This window comes from Elgaria multicarinata, chromosome 17 (assembly GCF_023053635.1).
Source record: "Elgaria multicarinata webbii isolate HBS135686 ecotype San Diego chromosome 17, rElgMul1.1.pri, whole genome shotgun sequence".
Taxonomy (NCBI): Eukaryota; Metazoa; Chordata; class Lepidosauria; order Squamata; family Anguidae; genus Elgaria; species Elgaria multicarinata.
In genome coordinates this window covers 6,836,477-6,851,947 of record NC_086187.1, presented here as the reverse complement: position 1 = coordinate 6,851,947, position 15,471 = coordinate 6,836,477, and the positions used below count along the sequence as shown (strand labels likewise).

The 15,471-nt window shown below is 47.1% G+C and overlaps 1 protein-coding gene across 1 annotated transcript in view; it reads left to right on the top strand.

Annotated features, from left to right (window-relative positions):
• Positions 1–2,484: 2,484 nt before the first annotated feature.
• HS3ST6 (heparan sulfate-glucosamine 3-sulfotransferase 6) overlaps positions 2,485–15,471 on the top strand; it is a 113,475-nt gene continuing 100,488 nt past the window's right edge. Inside the window, exon 1 of the mRNA XM_063143432.1 lies at positions 2,485–2,983. Coding sequence (XP_062999502.1) covers positions 2,538–2,983 — 446 coding nt within the window. The 5' untranslated portion in view covers positions 2,485–2,537. The remainder of the gene's footprint in view (positions 2,984–15,471) is intronic.

Sequence of the window (15,471 nt, the reverse complement as noted above, 5' to 3'; positions counted from 1 at the left end):
AAAAGGTTGTCAAACAGAGGAGGGCTAGGATCTCTTCTCGATCCTCCCAGAGTGCAGGACACGGAATAACGGGCTCAAGTTAAAGGAAGCCAGATTCCAGCTGGACATCAGGAAAAACTTCCTGACTGTTAGAGCAGTGCGACGGTGGAATCAGTTACCTAGGGAGGTTGTGGGCTCTCCCACACTAGAGGCATTCAAGAGGCAGCTGGACAACCATCTGTCAGGGATGCTTTAGGGTGGATTCCTGCATTGAGCAGGGGGTTGGACTAGATGGCCTTGTAGGCCCCTTCCAACTCTGTTATTCTATGATTCTATGATAAGCAGGACACAAGCGCAACAGGCCTCCCATGATCCACAGCAACTGATACGCTGCCTCTGATAAGTACTTGAAGGTTTTCATACAGAGGAGAGCCAGGATCTCTTCTCAATCCTCCCACAGTGCAGGACATGGAATAATAGGCTCAAGTGACAGGAAGCCAGATTCTGGCTGGACATCAGGAGAAACTTCCTGACTGTTAGAGTGGTATGAGAATGGAACCCATGACCTAGGGAGGTTGTGGGCTCTCCCACACAGAGGCATTCAAGATGCAGCTGGACAGCCATCTGTCAGGGATGTTTTAAGGTGCATTCCTGCGTTGAGTAGGGGGTTGGACTTGATAGGCCCCTACCAATTCTACTGTTCTATGAGGCAACATATAGCCATCACAACTAATAGACTTGTCTTTCATGAATGGGTCAAATCCCCTTTTAAGGCCCTAGTATGGGCATCCATCATGACATCTTGTAGCCATGAGTTCCACAGTTTAATTATGCAATGTGTAAGGAAGGACTTCTTTTCTCCTGTCTTGAATCTCTTACTGTTCAGCTTCATCGGATGACTCCATTGGGTTCTAGTGTTAAGATGGGCGCGGAGGGGGGGGGACGCACCCCCTTGTCAATTTTCTCTGGGCCTTCTCTGCATTTTAGCCCTGAGGCTAAATTCTCGCCCAGCATTCCATTCATCCAGTGGCCAGCCAGATGCCCCAACGGGAAGCCTCCAAGCAGGATATGAGCGTGCCACTCCTGTTCCCCCATCCATGGGCATACGAAGGCAGGCAGCCTGCCTCTGATTCTGGAGATGGCATATAGCCATCAGGACTTGTAGCCTTTGATAGCTGCCGCCGCCTCTGCCTCCTCTTCCTCCTCCTCCTCTTCCATGACTTGGTCTAATCCCCTTTCAAGTTGGTGGCCATTAGGACCTATGGTAGTGAATGCCATAGTTAAACCATGTGCTGTGTAAAGAACCATCAGAAGAGTCCTGCCGGATCAGACCGAGGGTCCATCTAGTCCAGCACTCTGTGCACACAGTGGCTGACCCACGAGCAGGACACCAGTGCAACAGCACCCTCCCGCCCATGTTCCCCAGCAACTGGTGTATACAGGCTTACTGCCTCCTCTTTTTCTGTCCCGTGGTTCAGACCCCCGCATTAGGAGAGAGGGAGAAAAACTCCTTCCCCTCATTCTCCAGACCCCACCCAATTCTACACACCTCTCTCATGGCCATTTTTGTAAGCCCACCACCACCACCACCACTATTTCCCCCTTTCCCAGCTCATGAGGTGGGGGAGGGGGGCTTTCTCCAGCCCCTGGATCCTTGAGGATGCCTGATGCCCTTACTCGAGAGGAACCCCGCTGAAACCAGAGAAGCCTGCCTGATTAGGGGCTGCGCGGCTGTTCACGCAGCGCGTAAGACTCCGGGCGGATTTGGCAGCATCTGAGCGCCCCGATCCCTCTTTGCCGACTTCAAGGGCGCCTCCTCTCCACGGAGCGTGCGTAGACCCTAGGCACGCCTGGGGCGTGGGGTTCCTCGCGAGTAAGCGCGCGGGGGCCGGCTCCTTCAGGGCGGGGCGGGGGCGCGCTCTTTGCGCCTCTCCTCCGCGCCCCGTCGAAGAGGCGCGCTCCCCCCGGGTCCGCCGAGCCCTCGCGGATGCCGCTCGCGCGGGGCGGGGAGTCCCGGAGAAGGGAAAGTGACCGGCCCAAGGGGCGGCGCCAGAGGTGGGTGTGAAAGTGACCCGCCGCCGAGCGGTGCCGCGCCAGGCGGAGGCGGCGGAGGAGGAGGCGGAGGAGGTGCGCCCGCGCCGCTGACTCGCCGGGACCTTCCCGGGGCCAGCAGGGAGGAGGGCAGCTGCCGCGCCCGTCGGGCCAGCCGGGGCGGGCCGCCGAGCGGAGGAGCGGCGCGCCGGGCGGGCGGACGAGCGGGCGAGCGCTCGGCTGGGGCGGGCGGGCGAGCGGCGCGCCGGGCGCCCGACGGCGCGGCGAGGCGGGCGGGCGTCTGCCTTCCGGATCGCGGCGGCGTCCGGGAGCCATGTCCCCGCCGGCCCCGGGCGCGCGCCTCCTCCTCCTCCTCCTCCTCCTCCTCTTCGCCGTCGTGGCCGTGGCCGTGGTGGTGGTGGTGCTCCCCCCGCTCGGGCCGGGCGCGGCCCCCCATGGGATGTAGCCGCGGCGGGCTCCTCCGGGCGCCCCTGGGCGGCCAGCCGCGCGCCCCGCTGCTGCTCGCCATGCTGGGGCTGCTCTGCGGCGGCTACCTCGTCTTCGCGTGCCTGGCCGGCTCCTGCGAGCCGCTGCAGCTGCCCGGGGCCGGCCTGCAACGTCCTGCCCAGCCGCCGCCGCCGCCGCCCGAGCGCCGCCCGCTCCCGGGACTCGCCGCCGATGCCGCTGACGACGCGGCGCTGGACCAGCCGGACGACGAGGAGGCGGCGGCCGCCTTCGCCGGCGGCGGCAGCAGCAGCAGCAGCAGCAGCAGCGCCCGCCCGCCGCCCTCCCGGCTGCCCGTAGCCAACGGCGCCGGCAGCAAAAAGTTCCCGCAAGCCATCATCGTCGGCGTGAAGAAGGGCGGCACGCGCGCGCTGCTCGAGTTCCTGCGCATCCACCCGGACGTGCGAGCCGTGGGCGCCGAGCCCCACTTCTTCGACAGGTGCTACGAGAAGGGGCTGCTCTGGTACAGGTAAGGACGCCTTCCCCCCTCCCTTTTCCCTACGGGAGGGGGGCATCGTCGTGGGGGGGGGGCGCGGAAGAGATGCGGCTCCATCCCCCGGGTGGGGTCCCCACCAGCATCCGGCTCTTTGGGGATGGGAGCGTGCCCTCGCGAGGTCCCGGCCCGGGTCCTTCTCTCGTTTCTGTTTTCAGAACGATCTCCCTCCCTCCCTCCCTCCCTCCTTGGACGGTCTGAGATCGCAGGTTTTACAACTATAAAGTTGTCCTATATTTTAAGCATTACTTCATTTAAATACTACTAATTAAAAAAAAAGATAATGGAGCCTGTCTAATTACTCTAAGCAAGGTAGTCAGTTTCTTCTTTTCTGCCCCCCCCCTTGTCCCACAGCCCACTTCCTACTCACTCCACACAACCCATGCTCCTAGCCCTTGCTGCTCATATGTTTAAAATATTTAACACCCTCACAGGCTTCCCTGTGCCGGGTTAATTAACCCAAGGTAGCTGCCAAACCTGGTTCTGTCCCGGGAATTGCCCCTCTGGTTTGGAATTCCCACTTGGCCAATAATAAACAAGGGTGGGAAATTTGCCCCAAATCACTTAGATTGGAACACAACCTATTAATCCGATTTAACATGGTTGCTTTTTCTGCCTGGTGTTCTCCACGCTGAGCCTTTGCAGTGTAGCGAGAGATAGAACCTTCAAAATAATCTGATTAATACCTTTGGGTAATTAATGCCCTATCTTCCTTTCTTAATTTTTGCTGCACCTTTATTCATTAAAGCCAGGTACGTAAACTTGACAGTGAAATGACAGCTAATAGACACCAGCTGTTGTCAGTGGCTTAACCGTGTGGATAAATTGTGGATTAACGCCTCACGATTTTGGCACAAGGTGTCTTTTAATCAAAATTATAATAAGCCCATCTCGCCGTTAATCCCAATAAATCCTTTTTTATATCAGGGCCACCTTTCCTGAACTGTAGTTGCATTAAAATCTTTCCCAAAATGTTTAGTTTGGTATTGGTTCAAAAAGTTTCTTCTAGAAGTTGCTCCTGATCCACATTGTTAACACCTAGGCCACAAATGTCAGCCACGGATGCAGCCGCGAACTCCACCGGCCATGTTAAATGAGCAATTCTCAGTTTTATAGTGGATGAAATGTTAGTCCCATCTCTCATTGATGTTACTCTTTGCCTGCCCTTCTAGCTCCTTTATGAAACTTTCTATAATGGGATAAAGTATGAAAGACACTCTTAACTTTCAAAGTTGAAGGCTGCCTGCGTTTGATGTCAGCAGTGCAGCCTTGGCTTTTGTTGACTTCAAAGGGGTCTAGATTTCACAAAGACAAGGTAACAAAAGCTGACCGACTATTGGAACTGTGTTGTTTTTTTTAAAAAATCTCCAAAGTGATTAATCAAGGCTCAGGTATTGGCCTTCAGTGTACAGCTTTAGTGGGCTGGAAGGCAGATCACAAACTTTCAAAACCATTAGCTTACAATATTCCATTGGCCCCGATTCAATCCAGCCCCCAAACACAAGAGTGCTTCTTTTGAAGGGTATACAGAAAGTTTTTAAAAGTTGTGACCGCCTCCTCTAAACCACCCCGGAGCATTGAAACTACAGTGAGATCAATGTTCCAAACTCATTAAGGTTTCCCAGGTAACACCCGCTTCCTTTTCCTCCCTTTCGACTTCTGCTCTCTTTCCCCCTGTTGGGTTTGTAAACGTTTGCCTCTTTTGGAACTTCTGAACGGAACTGCAGCCGTCATGTTTGAAATCGCAACTTAAGCTGAGCTGTGTTTTCCTCCCATTTTGAGCAAGGCAACAATCGCTCCGTAAACCTGCAAAATTCAGAAATATGTTTGCAATAAACCGGCACCAGGAACTGATGGAGCTTCCATTTTTACTAGCTGAATAAACTGCTATTTGTGGATGGAGGGAAAAGTTGTGAGATACAGAGGGAGAGGATTCCCATGCTAGAAGGAGTCTGATAAAAGTCTGTTTTATTCTTACTGGGCTGCCCGTTCACCTTCACATCTCTGCGTTTCTGTGGCTATTAGTTTTTCAGGGTGCTTCTCCCCACCAGCACCAATGTACACCCAAAGTGAGTGTGCACGATAAGGCATTAGCTGCTGTTTTGCATCTTCATATAGTTAATGGTATTCTAACGTGAATCTCTCCAATGTGCACTGGCTGCAACCCCCGGCAAATGCTAGATATGAATAGAAACGGTTGTTGATATGAATAGAAATCTCATAAGACTGCATTAGTGCAATTGAACAATGCCCGTGCCAGTGCGGCAAGAGAAAGCCAAGATGAGCGATTTGTGCCTCTTATTGGTATATAAAGTACTTTGCTTCTTTCTTTGCTTTCCTCTTGGGGTCATGATGGAAGTTCAGGTGGCTACTCGGTATATGTGGTTTTAGTTATATCAGTAGAAAAAAAGAAAACCTTTAAAAACGTTAGGACCTGTGGTTTTCTCTGTATATGTTTAGCCGGACAACTTATTTATACAGCAATGTTTTGCAGAGTAACAACAGCACTAAAAAGGCAGGCCTCTGCCCCAAACAGCTTACAGCCTAAATTTTGGCAGAGTGTAAGAGAAATAAGAATGGTAACAGGATACAACCATGAGCTGATGCAGTTACACATACGTGTATTTCATTTTGGCTGGACTAAGAGATTTCCGCTTGAAACAGGCTGTTGGGGTGAGGTGTTAGTAAGGCTGAGGCCTGGTTATAGCAGTGCATCACTATTTTTCTCCTGGGAATTACAATCCCTGCTTCAATTTTGGGGTAGATGTTACAGACCGCAACCGATTGGGAGTGTCAGCTACAGAGGTCCCGTTGAAAGCATAACTACAATAGCACACCCGTTAATTATTCCAAACAGGCTTTTGGAGGTGGTGACCTCATCGGATTTTGCAAAAACTGAGCAATTCGGTGTTGAAATGGTAGTTTAGTGGCTTGTAACTTTTAAGTATTTTTTTTAATCACTGTAAATTTAATTTTATTGGGAAAGTATTGAAATGCACTGCTTGAAAAACAGTAGACAATATTGCATCTCCAGAAAGAAGTCATGGGGGTTTAGAGTCATGCTGAGGTGCTAAGCAATTCTAAGCACCTTTACTTAGAAGTAAGGTCCCTTGAAATAAGGTCTACTTTCTAGCAAGTGTTCATAGAGGGCATGGTAAGAGAAACTGAACAAGTTCTAAAGTCTCCTTAAATCATCTGGCAGGTCCAACTTTTGTAAACCTCTCTGCCCACCTCCTTCTGGTGATTATAAGCATAAATATTACATCACATCATGGCATCTTATCAAATGGCATAAAGTGTGTCAGTTTTTTCAGGTTTGTAGGATTAATAACATGTCTGCGAAGGTTTTCCAATATTCATGAACTTCTGATTATTATTTTTAATGGGTTTCTTCTATTTATTTTTATCCCTTGTTCATCAACTCTCTTCCTTTTTACTATCTTTGAAAAGAAGAATTAGAAAACTTGATATTTTCAAGCAGCTGAAATCTTTGGCACAGCGTGGAGATTGAATGTGCAAGGATAAAAAAACCTGAATTGGGTTCCTTACGGGATTACATTGCAACGCGATGGGATTGATCAAAGGGATATAATGTTCTTATAGCAAGAATGAACTCTTTAGGTGGTCGAGATCTGAGTAGGTCCAGCTACTGTTCATATGCTTAATATTAAACCTTCATATCTTCGCCAACTGGATAAATGTCTGGAGCTGATTTATCTCTGCTTAGAAGTAAATGGATGTATCCGGTACATTATCTTGGGGGGGGGGGTGAAGTGGAAAGACAAAAAGTGAAGCAGTTAAAATGGCTGCTACCTTTCCGTTTCTGAAACCGTTGGCTTTCCGGACTCTTTTGGAGCCAATCAAAGCAATGGTTCAGTCCAATCTAACGTCAAGAAAGACTAAGTTCCATTTAAAAAAAAATCAATAGAACGTGTAAAACTTGGTTGTTAACCAAGGCCTATTATTTTCGATAGGATGTGTACAGCCAGATCCTCAAAGTTACTCAAAAGTAAAACCCACTTATTTTAATGTGTGTCATTACCGATTGTGCTATGGGATTTCAGCTGTTAGTCCTATTACTGTCTTAAAGCAAACAGTTCTTTAGTAAGCTCTGCAGGAGTTATATCCTAATTTCTGTGATGAATTTTTTTTAACTCAGTAGCAAATTTAGCCTTAGTGTTGAGGTCAGTCAAGGTACATCTTCTGCAATAGCAAGGTTTTTTTTAAGTATTGCGGCAGCTTTCAAGATGGTTCGTAGAACATCTGTGCACTGGAACAAAAATAAGGTATTTTTTAATCTCATTCCTTAGATTTGTATATACCTGTAGTGCTACAGAAATATTTTTTTTAAAAAAAAGCAATTGGAGCTTGGCTTCTAATGATGAAAACACTTAATTAAACCACATTTTCATCTCATGACTATGGGGTTATCCTAAAGTGGATTTAAAAAGTAAGTAGAAACTATTTGCCAGACTACTGTGATTTCTTTGAGGTTGCTTATATGTCTTCACTGGCCATTCTTTCATTTGTCTTTGGGTGCAGCAGAATTAATGAAAGGTATGTACTTGGAGAAATGTTGCAGCTGTGAAGAGGTGCAGTCTTTATGATGGAAAAAGCAGGTGACTGCCATCCAACCAAAATTAAGTTCTTTTAAGGCTGTGATTCTAGGTATGAACCCAGTTGAAACCAACAGTGAGGCTTACTTCTGAGTAAATATTAATAAAATGGAACTGTACGTTTTAGTGGTTTTAAATGAGAGAGAGAGAGAGAGAGAGAGTTAGAGTTAAGGGCCCTGCTCAAGTCTTCTCCTGAAATCAGTGGAATTTTGGCCAGGTTGTGTCCTGGTGAGATGTGCAGAATGCAGAAACTAAGCCAGTACCACTTTTTCTTTTCTTTTTTAAGTATTTTCCTTCGCTTAAAGCTTGTTGAACTTCTGCCTGTTTTTCTTCCCCTCTCCTTTCTGGCAGAGAGAGGGCGGGCGGCATGTTTCTTAATTTGGGTGTATTTAAGATTGCATCTGATTGCAGGTGATAGAGAGATATTTAAATTTCGGGTGTGTGTGCAAAGAGGAGGGGAAGAGAAATTGAGCTCCCTTGCTCCTGGGAATCTTTCAAACTAGTGTCAACATTTCTTAAATATTTGACGAAGCCAAGAAATCCCAACCCATGCCAAAAGCTTTTAATTGCCAACACGCTGAACCCGCAAGGCACCTGTGGAATGGTTCGTGTTTAAGTACTTTTTTTGGGGGGGGGGGGGGGAAGCAGAAAACATTTTGAGCCACAAACTCTCTCCTCGCAATCCAATCTCTTTGTATTTTCCCATGCAGTGTTAATCCAACATGGAGTTCTATATATAATATATGAAATTGGCACGAACTATGCTTGGCGTTTGGCCTTCTTTGAAGTAGGAGTTATTTTGCTTTGTAAATATATTATAAAATCAGCAAAAGCAGAGGGGGGTACCATCTTTTTGTGAAGTGCTTTTGGTTGGTTGCCCTGCCCTAACTGTTCTGGAACTTGCGCTCTTTGTTAATAACAAAAAAGCAACTTAGAAAGCCACAAGCAATTCCTCAGGTTGCTAAACCTTTTAACTCTTTAATGTAGGGGCAGAAGGAGAAATGCAGCTTTCTTTTGTAGGCGGTGATGTGAATCACTCAACGGACAGTCGAGGAATTAAGAGACTCTTTAACTCAAGTGAAACAACGCCTCAAATATTCTGTTCTAATGCTGAAGTGGAAAGAAAAGGAGAGAATGGGATGTCATTGAAAAGAGTTTTTTTTAAAAAAAAACATACACCTTTCTGTTTTGTGGAGAGGAAGAGACCAAATTTTGCACATCCGGCTACAAACCACTTTTCAAACTAAAACAATGAGGCGTTTTGTGGCACTTCGTGACGAACCGATTTCTTCTGGCAGAAATTCTTGTTGGCCAGAACTTGTTTCATCAGATGTGTCTGACAAAAGTGCATTGTAGTTCACAAAAGCATCCTCCAGAGTCAAACTGTTACTCTGTAAGGAGCCCCGAATTAATGCTGTGCTGAAAATTTCTCCCATGAGGATTTTGACCATTCTCATTCAATTTGACGGAAAAGAAATTGCTTTTGAGGAGAAATTCCGGAGAAATTCTCATGGGATGGGTTCAGGGTTCTTGTGCTTACCTTACGTACGAGATGGCTGAGGAGTGCGTGTGAGTGTCCTGTCCTTTATTGTACAGTCATTTCTCAGACAGCCTGTAGCCTCCTTGGCTTCCTGCACTTCCCACTCAGGGGAAGATGTCATGAATTTGGACCTTTTTTATTCTCTCAGTATTTTAACACTTAATTTTAACTTCAATTTAAATGTTACTGTTCTAACTCTGTATTTTAATCTTATATCAATTTTGCTGCGTGGTTTTATCCTGGTTGTGCTTTTTATACTGTATTTTGTATTTGTGCTTTTAACCTGCTGGTTGTTTTATTATGGTTTTAATTTTTGTGAACCACCCAGAGAGCTTCGGCTATTGGGCAGTATAAAAATGTAATAAATAAATAAATAAATTTATTCCTCCCACTGGGCCGTTTGAGATCAAGAATGTAGGCAGCCTGGAAGGCTGTAGAGCAACTGTGAGATGTGTAATAGAAAAAATACAAATAGACAGCGCCCTTAGCCACCTTACAGTGATTAGTTAAAGTCAAAAACACCACCAACACACAGGCCTTAGCTAGACCAGGCTATATCCCGGGGTGATACCCGGGATCGTCCGTGTGCGTCCAGATGATGCCCAGGGGGTCCCGGGCTCACAGAGGGATCAACCCTTCCTGGCCCCAGGATATAGCCTACCCCTTTGGGCCTGGTATTTTTCCTCAGTCTTGGGCTGAGACCGAGGCCGCGGAGCGTGTGGCCCATTTTCGTGGCTTGACCCCAGCTACACGCGATTACTCGCGCATAGCTGGGAGCCGCGCACAGGGCGCAGCGGGGGAAACAATTTTTTAAAACAACAACCTTACCTGGGCGCACAAGCATTCGTGCTCATCCAACCCTTTAAGAACAAAAAAAAATGGCAGGCGCGACGGCTCTCTTCAGCTGTAGCTAGACCTAAGGTTTATCCCAGGATTGTCCTGGGGTCAAACCTGTTCATCTAAGTGCCACACAGGGCATCCAGCGCTTAGGGCAGGGGTGAACCCGGGATGATCCTGGGATAAACCTTAGGTTTATAAACCTACGGCCTTGGTGAGCTCGTTGCACCTTGTGCGTAAACGAGGGCGAGATCCCGCGATAGTTGAATCGCAGGCTCTCCCCTCCTCTCGCCCGGATTTTAAGGTAGGTCTAGCAAAGGCCACATTCAAAGTAATTTATGAAATGCCCTGAGAATGAGGCAGAAAAATGGAAGCCCCTTTCATGGGGGAGGGTGGACTTCCAGGAAATTCCTGAGATTTTTCTGTTCTTACCTCCTAGAAATTAAAGGACACTTTTCAGAATTTTCTTCACCATTATTTTTTATGATGGCTGCATTCCCTCCCCTCAATGCCCTGGAGTGCTGCTAGGTAGATGGGGCATTGTGGAGGGTTCAAAATGGGGGCCAGGCTGCCAACATAGTTGATGGTGTTACCAATTGCGGCAGCAGTGGAGAGAAAAAATAAAACCCCTTCAAAAAGAAAGAAAGAAAGTAGCTGTTCTACAACCCTTGCCGATGGGGATGGCTACCTTTGAGAAATTGTTGGAGAATTTCTCTTCCCCCTGGGGAAATTCAGTTAAATTGTCCATCCCACCTCCTCCCCCCCCAAATAGGGTGGAGAATTTTGAGAGGCTGTTTGCTCTAGCCTCAAATGCTTGTAACAATTTCCAGAAGGGAAGCCGTATTAGTCCACTGCCGCAAAAGCAACCAAGAGACTTCTGGCACCTTAGAGATGATCACATTTATTATCAGCATAAACTTTCATGGACCCTATCAGAGGCATGGAGTGTAAAACTTAAATTGGTGCATAGCAAAACTTTTCCTTTGTTTTTGTTGCTACAGACCTAACACAACTAAGTTTATCACCTTTTTTTTAGAAAAAAAGTCCCTGAGTCTTCTAATGCAGGGGTGGGCAGCAAGTAGCTCTCCAGACGGTTTGGACATCCGCTCCCAATTTTCCTGACCATTGGCCATGCTGTTGGAGGCTTCTGGGAGTTGAAGTCCAAAAGAAATCTGACGCTCTACCTTCTGTCCACCCTGCTCTGCAGAATATATGTGAAGATGGAGATCCCATACTTTGCACCTACAGTATATAGATAGTGCCTTATATTGTTATTATGACATTGCATCAATATAGTCCTTAAAAGTGTTCCAAGAACGAGGCTTACACAATTTGTCTTGATAATCCTGACCAGCGACCTAGGCGCTACGCTACATCAGCTCTTAAGGATTAGTCACTTCAGCTTTCTACGCATGCAATAGCACTCACTCTGAGCTTGCCTGTCGTGCACCTCAAGCGTTCAAAATGCTTCAGATACATTATCTCCGTAATCCTTACGAGAGCCTCATGGAGCAGACTGTTTGTGTTGTATATAATAAACGGGCTCAAGTTAAAGGAAGCCAGATTCCGGCTGGACATCAGGAAAAACTTCCTGACTGTTAGAGCAGTACGACAATGGAATCAGTTACCTGGGGAGGTTGTGGGCTCTCCCACACTAGAGGCCTTCAAGAGGCAGCTGGACCACCATCTGTCAGGGATGCTTTAGGGTGGATTCCTGCATTGAGCAGGGGGTTGGACTCGATGGCCTTGTAGGCCCCTTCCAACTCTGCTATTCTATGATTCTATGATATCCCCACACTGCAAACGCAAGAGGGCCCAAAAACAGTTAGAGAGCAGCACATGAGTTTGTTTATGTCTGAGGTGAGACTTGAATCAGGGACTTCTGGGCTCATTTTTCTTAGATGCTGCTAGGGTTGCCATATTTCAGTCCCTCAAATCCAATTTGTGAATTATGCAAATATTACTCTGGTTTGTGTGAAGGACTTCTGAGTTTCTACACATTTCAAAAGGCAATGCAAGACAGCGGAGCACAAGGTTGCTGGATCTGGGCTGGGAGGGAACCAGAGGGGAGCCGGCAAAGCAGGGAATCCAGCCCTACCAATAGTCAAAGTGAGGCAGTTGCCTCAGGCAGCAGAGAAGTATATGCTATGTGATCTTCCCTGTGTCCCTAACCTAGGGTGTGTCTACACCAGCCATTTATCCCGGGATCATCCCTGTGCATCTAAGGCCATACCTAGGCCTAAGGTTTTTCCTTGGATCGTCCAAGGGTCAACCTGTTCATCTAGGTGACACACAGGGGATCCAGTGCTCAGGCAGGGGCGAACCTGGATGATCCCAGGATAAACCTTAGGTCTAGCTGTGGCCCAAATGACACACAGGGGATCCCGGGAGCAGGCAGAGACAATCCCTCCATTTTCCTGGGAAAATCCTTAGGTGTAGAAAGGGCCCTAGGCTGCTGCCTTCAAGTGTCACTGTTGAAGAAAGGCTTTTGTACGTGGAACGGAAGAGGGCGCCATCTTGTTCTCTGCCCCAGGAAGCAAAATGTCTTGGGCTGGCCCTGGTACTAGCACTGAGCTATAGCCCCTTTCTGTCTGTCACCCAAGCTAGCTGTTGTCCAAGCTAAGTCCAGACATGACCTGGAAGCGTTAATAATCAGGCCAGAGAGAGCCAAAAGGCTGCTCCAGAATAGAGAATGGGGACTCTGCTGGACTCGGAGACAATCCACCTTTCCTCAGCCTTACATTGCTCCTCCCACGAAGAGAAGCAGAACAAGCTCCCATTTTTAGTCTCCGCTGCTTTTGACACCTCTACTCCCCTTCTCCAACCTGTTTAAATAATATGAATCTTTGAACATCCTGCTAATGGGTAAGGGAAAAGGAAAGGAACCTCTCGTGCAAGCACTGAGTCATTACTGACTCTTTCGCTGATGTTTTCTTGGCAGGCCTTATAGCGGGGTGGTTTGCCGTTGCCTTCCCCGGCCATTAATACCTTTCCCCCAGCTAACTGGGTACTCATTTTACCGACCTCGGGAGGTTGGAAGGCTGAGTTGACCCGAGCCGGCCGCTTGAAACCAGCTTCCACTGGGATCGAACTCAGACCGTGGGGAGAGTTTCGGCTGCAGAAACTGCTGCTTTACCGCTCTGCGCCACACGAAGCTCTGCTAGTGGGTAAGCTGTGGTGTAAATAAATATGAGGTTGGATTCAGATGTAGTCATACTTTGAACAGAACCCGTTGAAATCAACAGAAATTAATTTAGTTATAACTAACTCATCCCATTGATTCCAAGACATCTACTCTAGTCATGACTAAATCTGGATCCAACCCATCGTACAAGGATGTTTCAAGGAGGGGCGGGGGCAGAAATTTGGCAATTTGGATGGATGAATTCAAAGTGGCCAAAGTTTTCAATATCAAGTCAGAAACTGCTGTGGACACCACCACAAAATGTCAAATCAGTGGATCACCACTTTGATGTCTACCTGTCGTGCCTATGGATCTTATGCTGCATCATATTCAGCAAAAAAAAAATGCTTCATGTTTATTGGACACCTCAACGTCTCTTCGTTAAGAGAGTGTAGAATTCAGCTAATTGCTGGGGATGCAAAAGAGCTAACACTTCTTTTAAACATACGTTTTGGCAATGTCCAGTAGTTCCTTCTTTTAAGGAATAGGTTATTATTACACAGATAAGTTTTGTATTAGAACAGTCTTTAATATTCATTGATGTGCTCAGACTTCTGAATTATTTACCTGCTTCATGGAAGTTAACAAATGTGCAGCGTAAATGGATTCTCCAGTCCCTTCTGACAGCTAAAAGACTGATACTACAACACTAGAAGGATAAACACTCACCTCCCATAATGCAACGGGTTGAAGAACTTACAACACTTTCAATATTTGAACAGGTGGCATACAGACGCCACCTTCAAACGGATACATATTTGGATGTTTGGTCTGCTTTTGTTGAAACTTACATATAATTGCTAAAAGTTGTATGCATTCCATATGTATTCATTGTGAGAAGGATCTTGGACTTGTTGTAGATCACAAGCTGAATATGAGTCAACAGTGTGGACCTTTCTATACCTAAGGGTTATCCCAGGAAAATGGAGGGATCACCCCTGCCTGCTCCCGGGATCTCCTGTGCGTCATTTGGATGCACAGGGACCATCCAGGGACCATCCAGGGGGGAAAAGGCAGGTGTAGAAATGGCTTGTGATGTGGCTGCAAAAAAAGCAAATGCTATTTTGGGCTGCATTAAAAGAAGTATAGTTTCCAAGCTGCATGAGGTACTGGTTCCCCTCTATTCGGCACTGGCTAGGCCTCATCTTATTGCATCTAGTTATGAGCACCACACTTCAAGAAGGACGCAGACAAGCTGGAGAGTGTTCAGAGGAGGGCAACCAGGATGATCAGGGGTTTGGAAACAAAGCCCTATGGAGAGAGACTGAAAGAACTGGACCTGGAGAAGAGAAGATTGAGGGGAGACATGATAGCAGTCTTCAAATACTTAAAAGGTTGTCACACAGAGGAGGGCTAGGATCTCTTCTCGATCCTCCCAGAGTACAGGACACGGAATAACGGGCTCAAGTTAAAGGAAGCCAGATTCCAGCTGGACATCAGGAAAAACCTCCTGACTGTTAGAGCAGTACGACAATGGAACCCATGACCTAGGGAGGTTCTGGGCTCTCCCACACTAGAGGCCTTCAAGAGGCAGCTGGACAGCCATCTGTCAGGGATACTTTAAGGTGGATTCCTGCATTGAGCAGGGGGTTGGACTCGATGGCCTTGTAGGCCCCTTCCAACTCAACTATTCAATAATTCTGTGATTCTATGAAATCCATGCAATATACTTTTTTAGAAAGGGTGGGAAATAACTTTTGTGGGTGCTTGTGGGCCCCATGTTGGAGAAACACTGTCCATCAGCCACTGCTTTGCAAGCAAAAATAACATTGCAGGAGCTCAGCAACCTTTATCGTTGGAATAGCAAAGAAGTTTGTTTGTAAGCATGATAGCAGAAACTATCACTTTTGCTTAATTCATGTGACCTGCTTTGGGAGACAATAAAAGCAGGATAAAATGTCTGAAAAGCAGGATAAAATGCAGCAAATAAGTAAATAATAAATAAAGATCCTATCTGTAACTCTTCTCAAACCTGGATTTAATAACTGAAGCAGCGGTTTATTATAGGTACATGACGTGAGTCTTCTTCTGCCCCACCAAAAGCTAGTTTACTACATCTTTAGCATAAGTTCAGGGGCTGGTGCTTATGTTTCTTAGCCGCAAGGGTGTGAACACCTGGATTTGGGCCAGTGCATAGATTTCAAGTACTGATATTCTCTACTGAAATAATATCAGCGTTACTACAGAAGTCAAACCATGTTGTTTGTCTGTAATTGTGTAATGTTCTCTTCTGAAGCCAACAGATGGATTCCTTTGAGCAACAGGCAGGGAAAGACCAGCAACGATC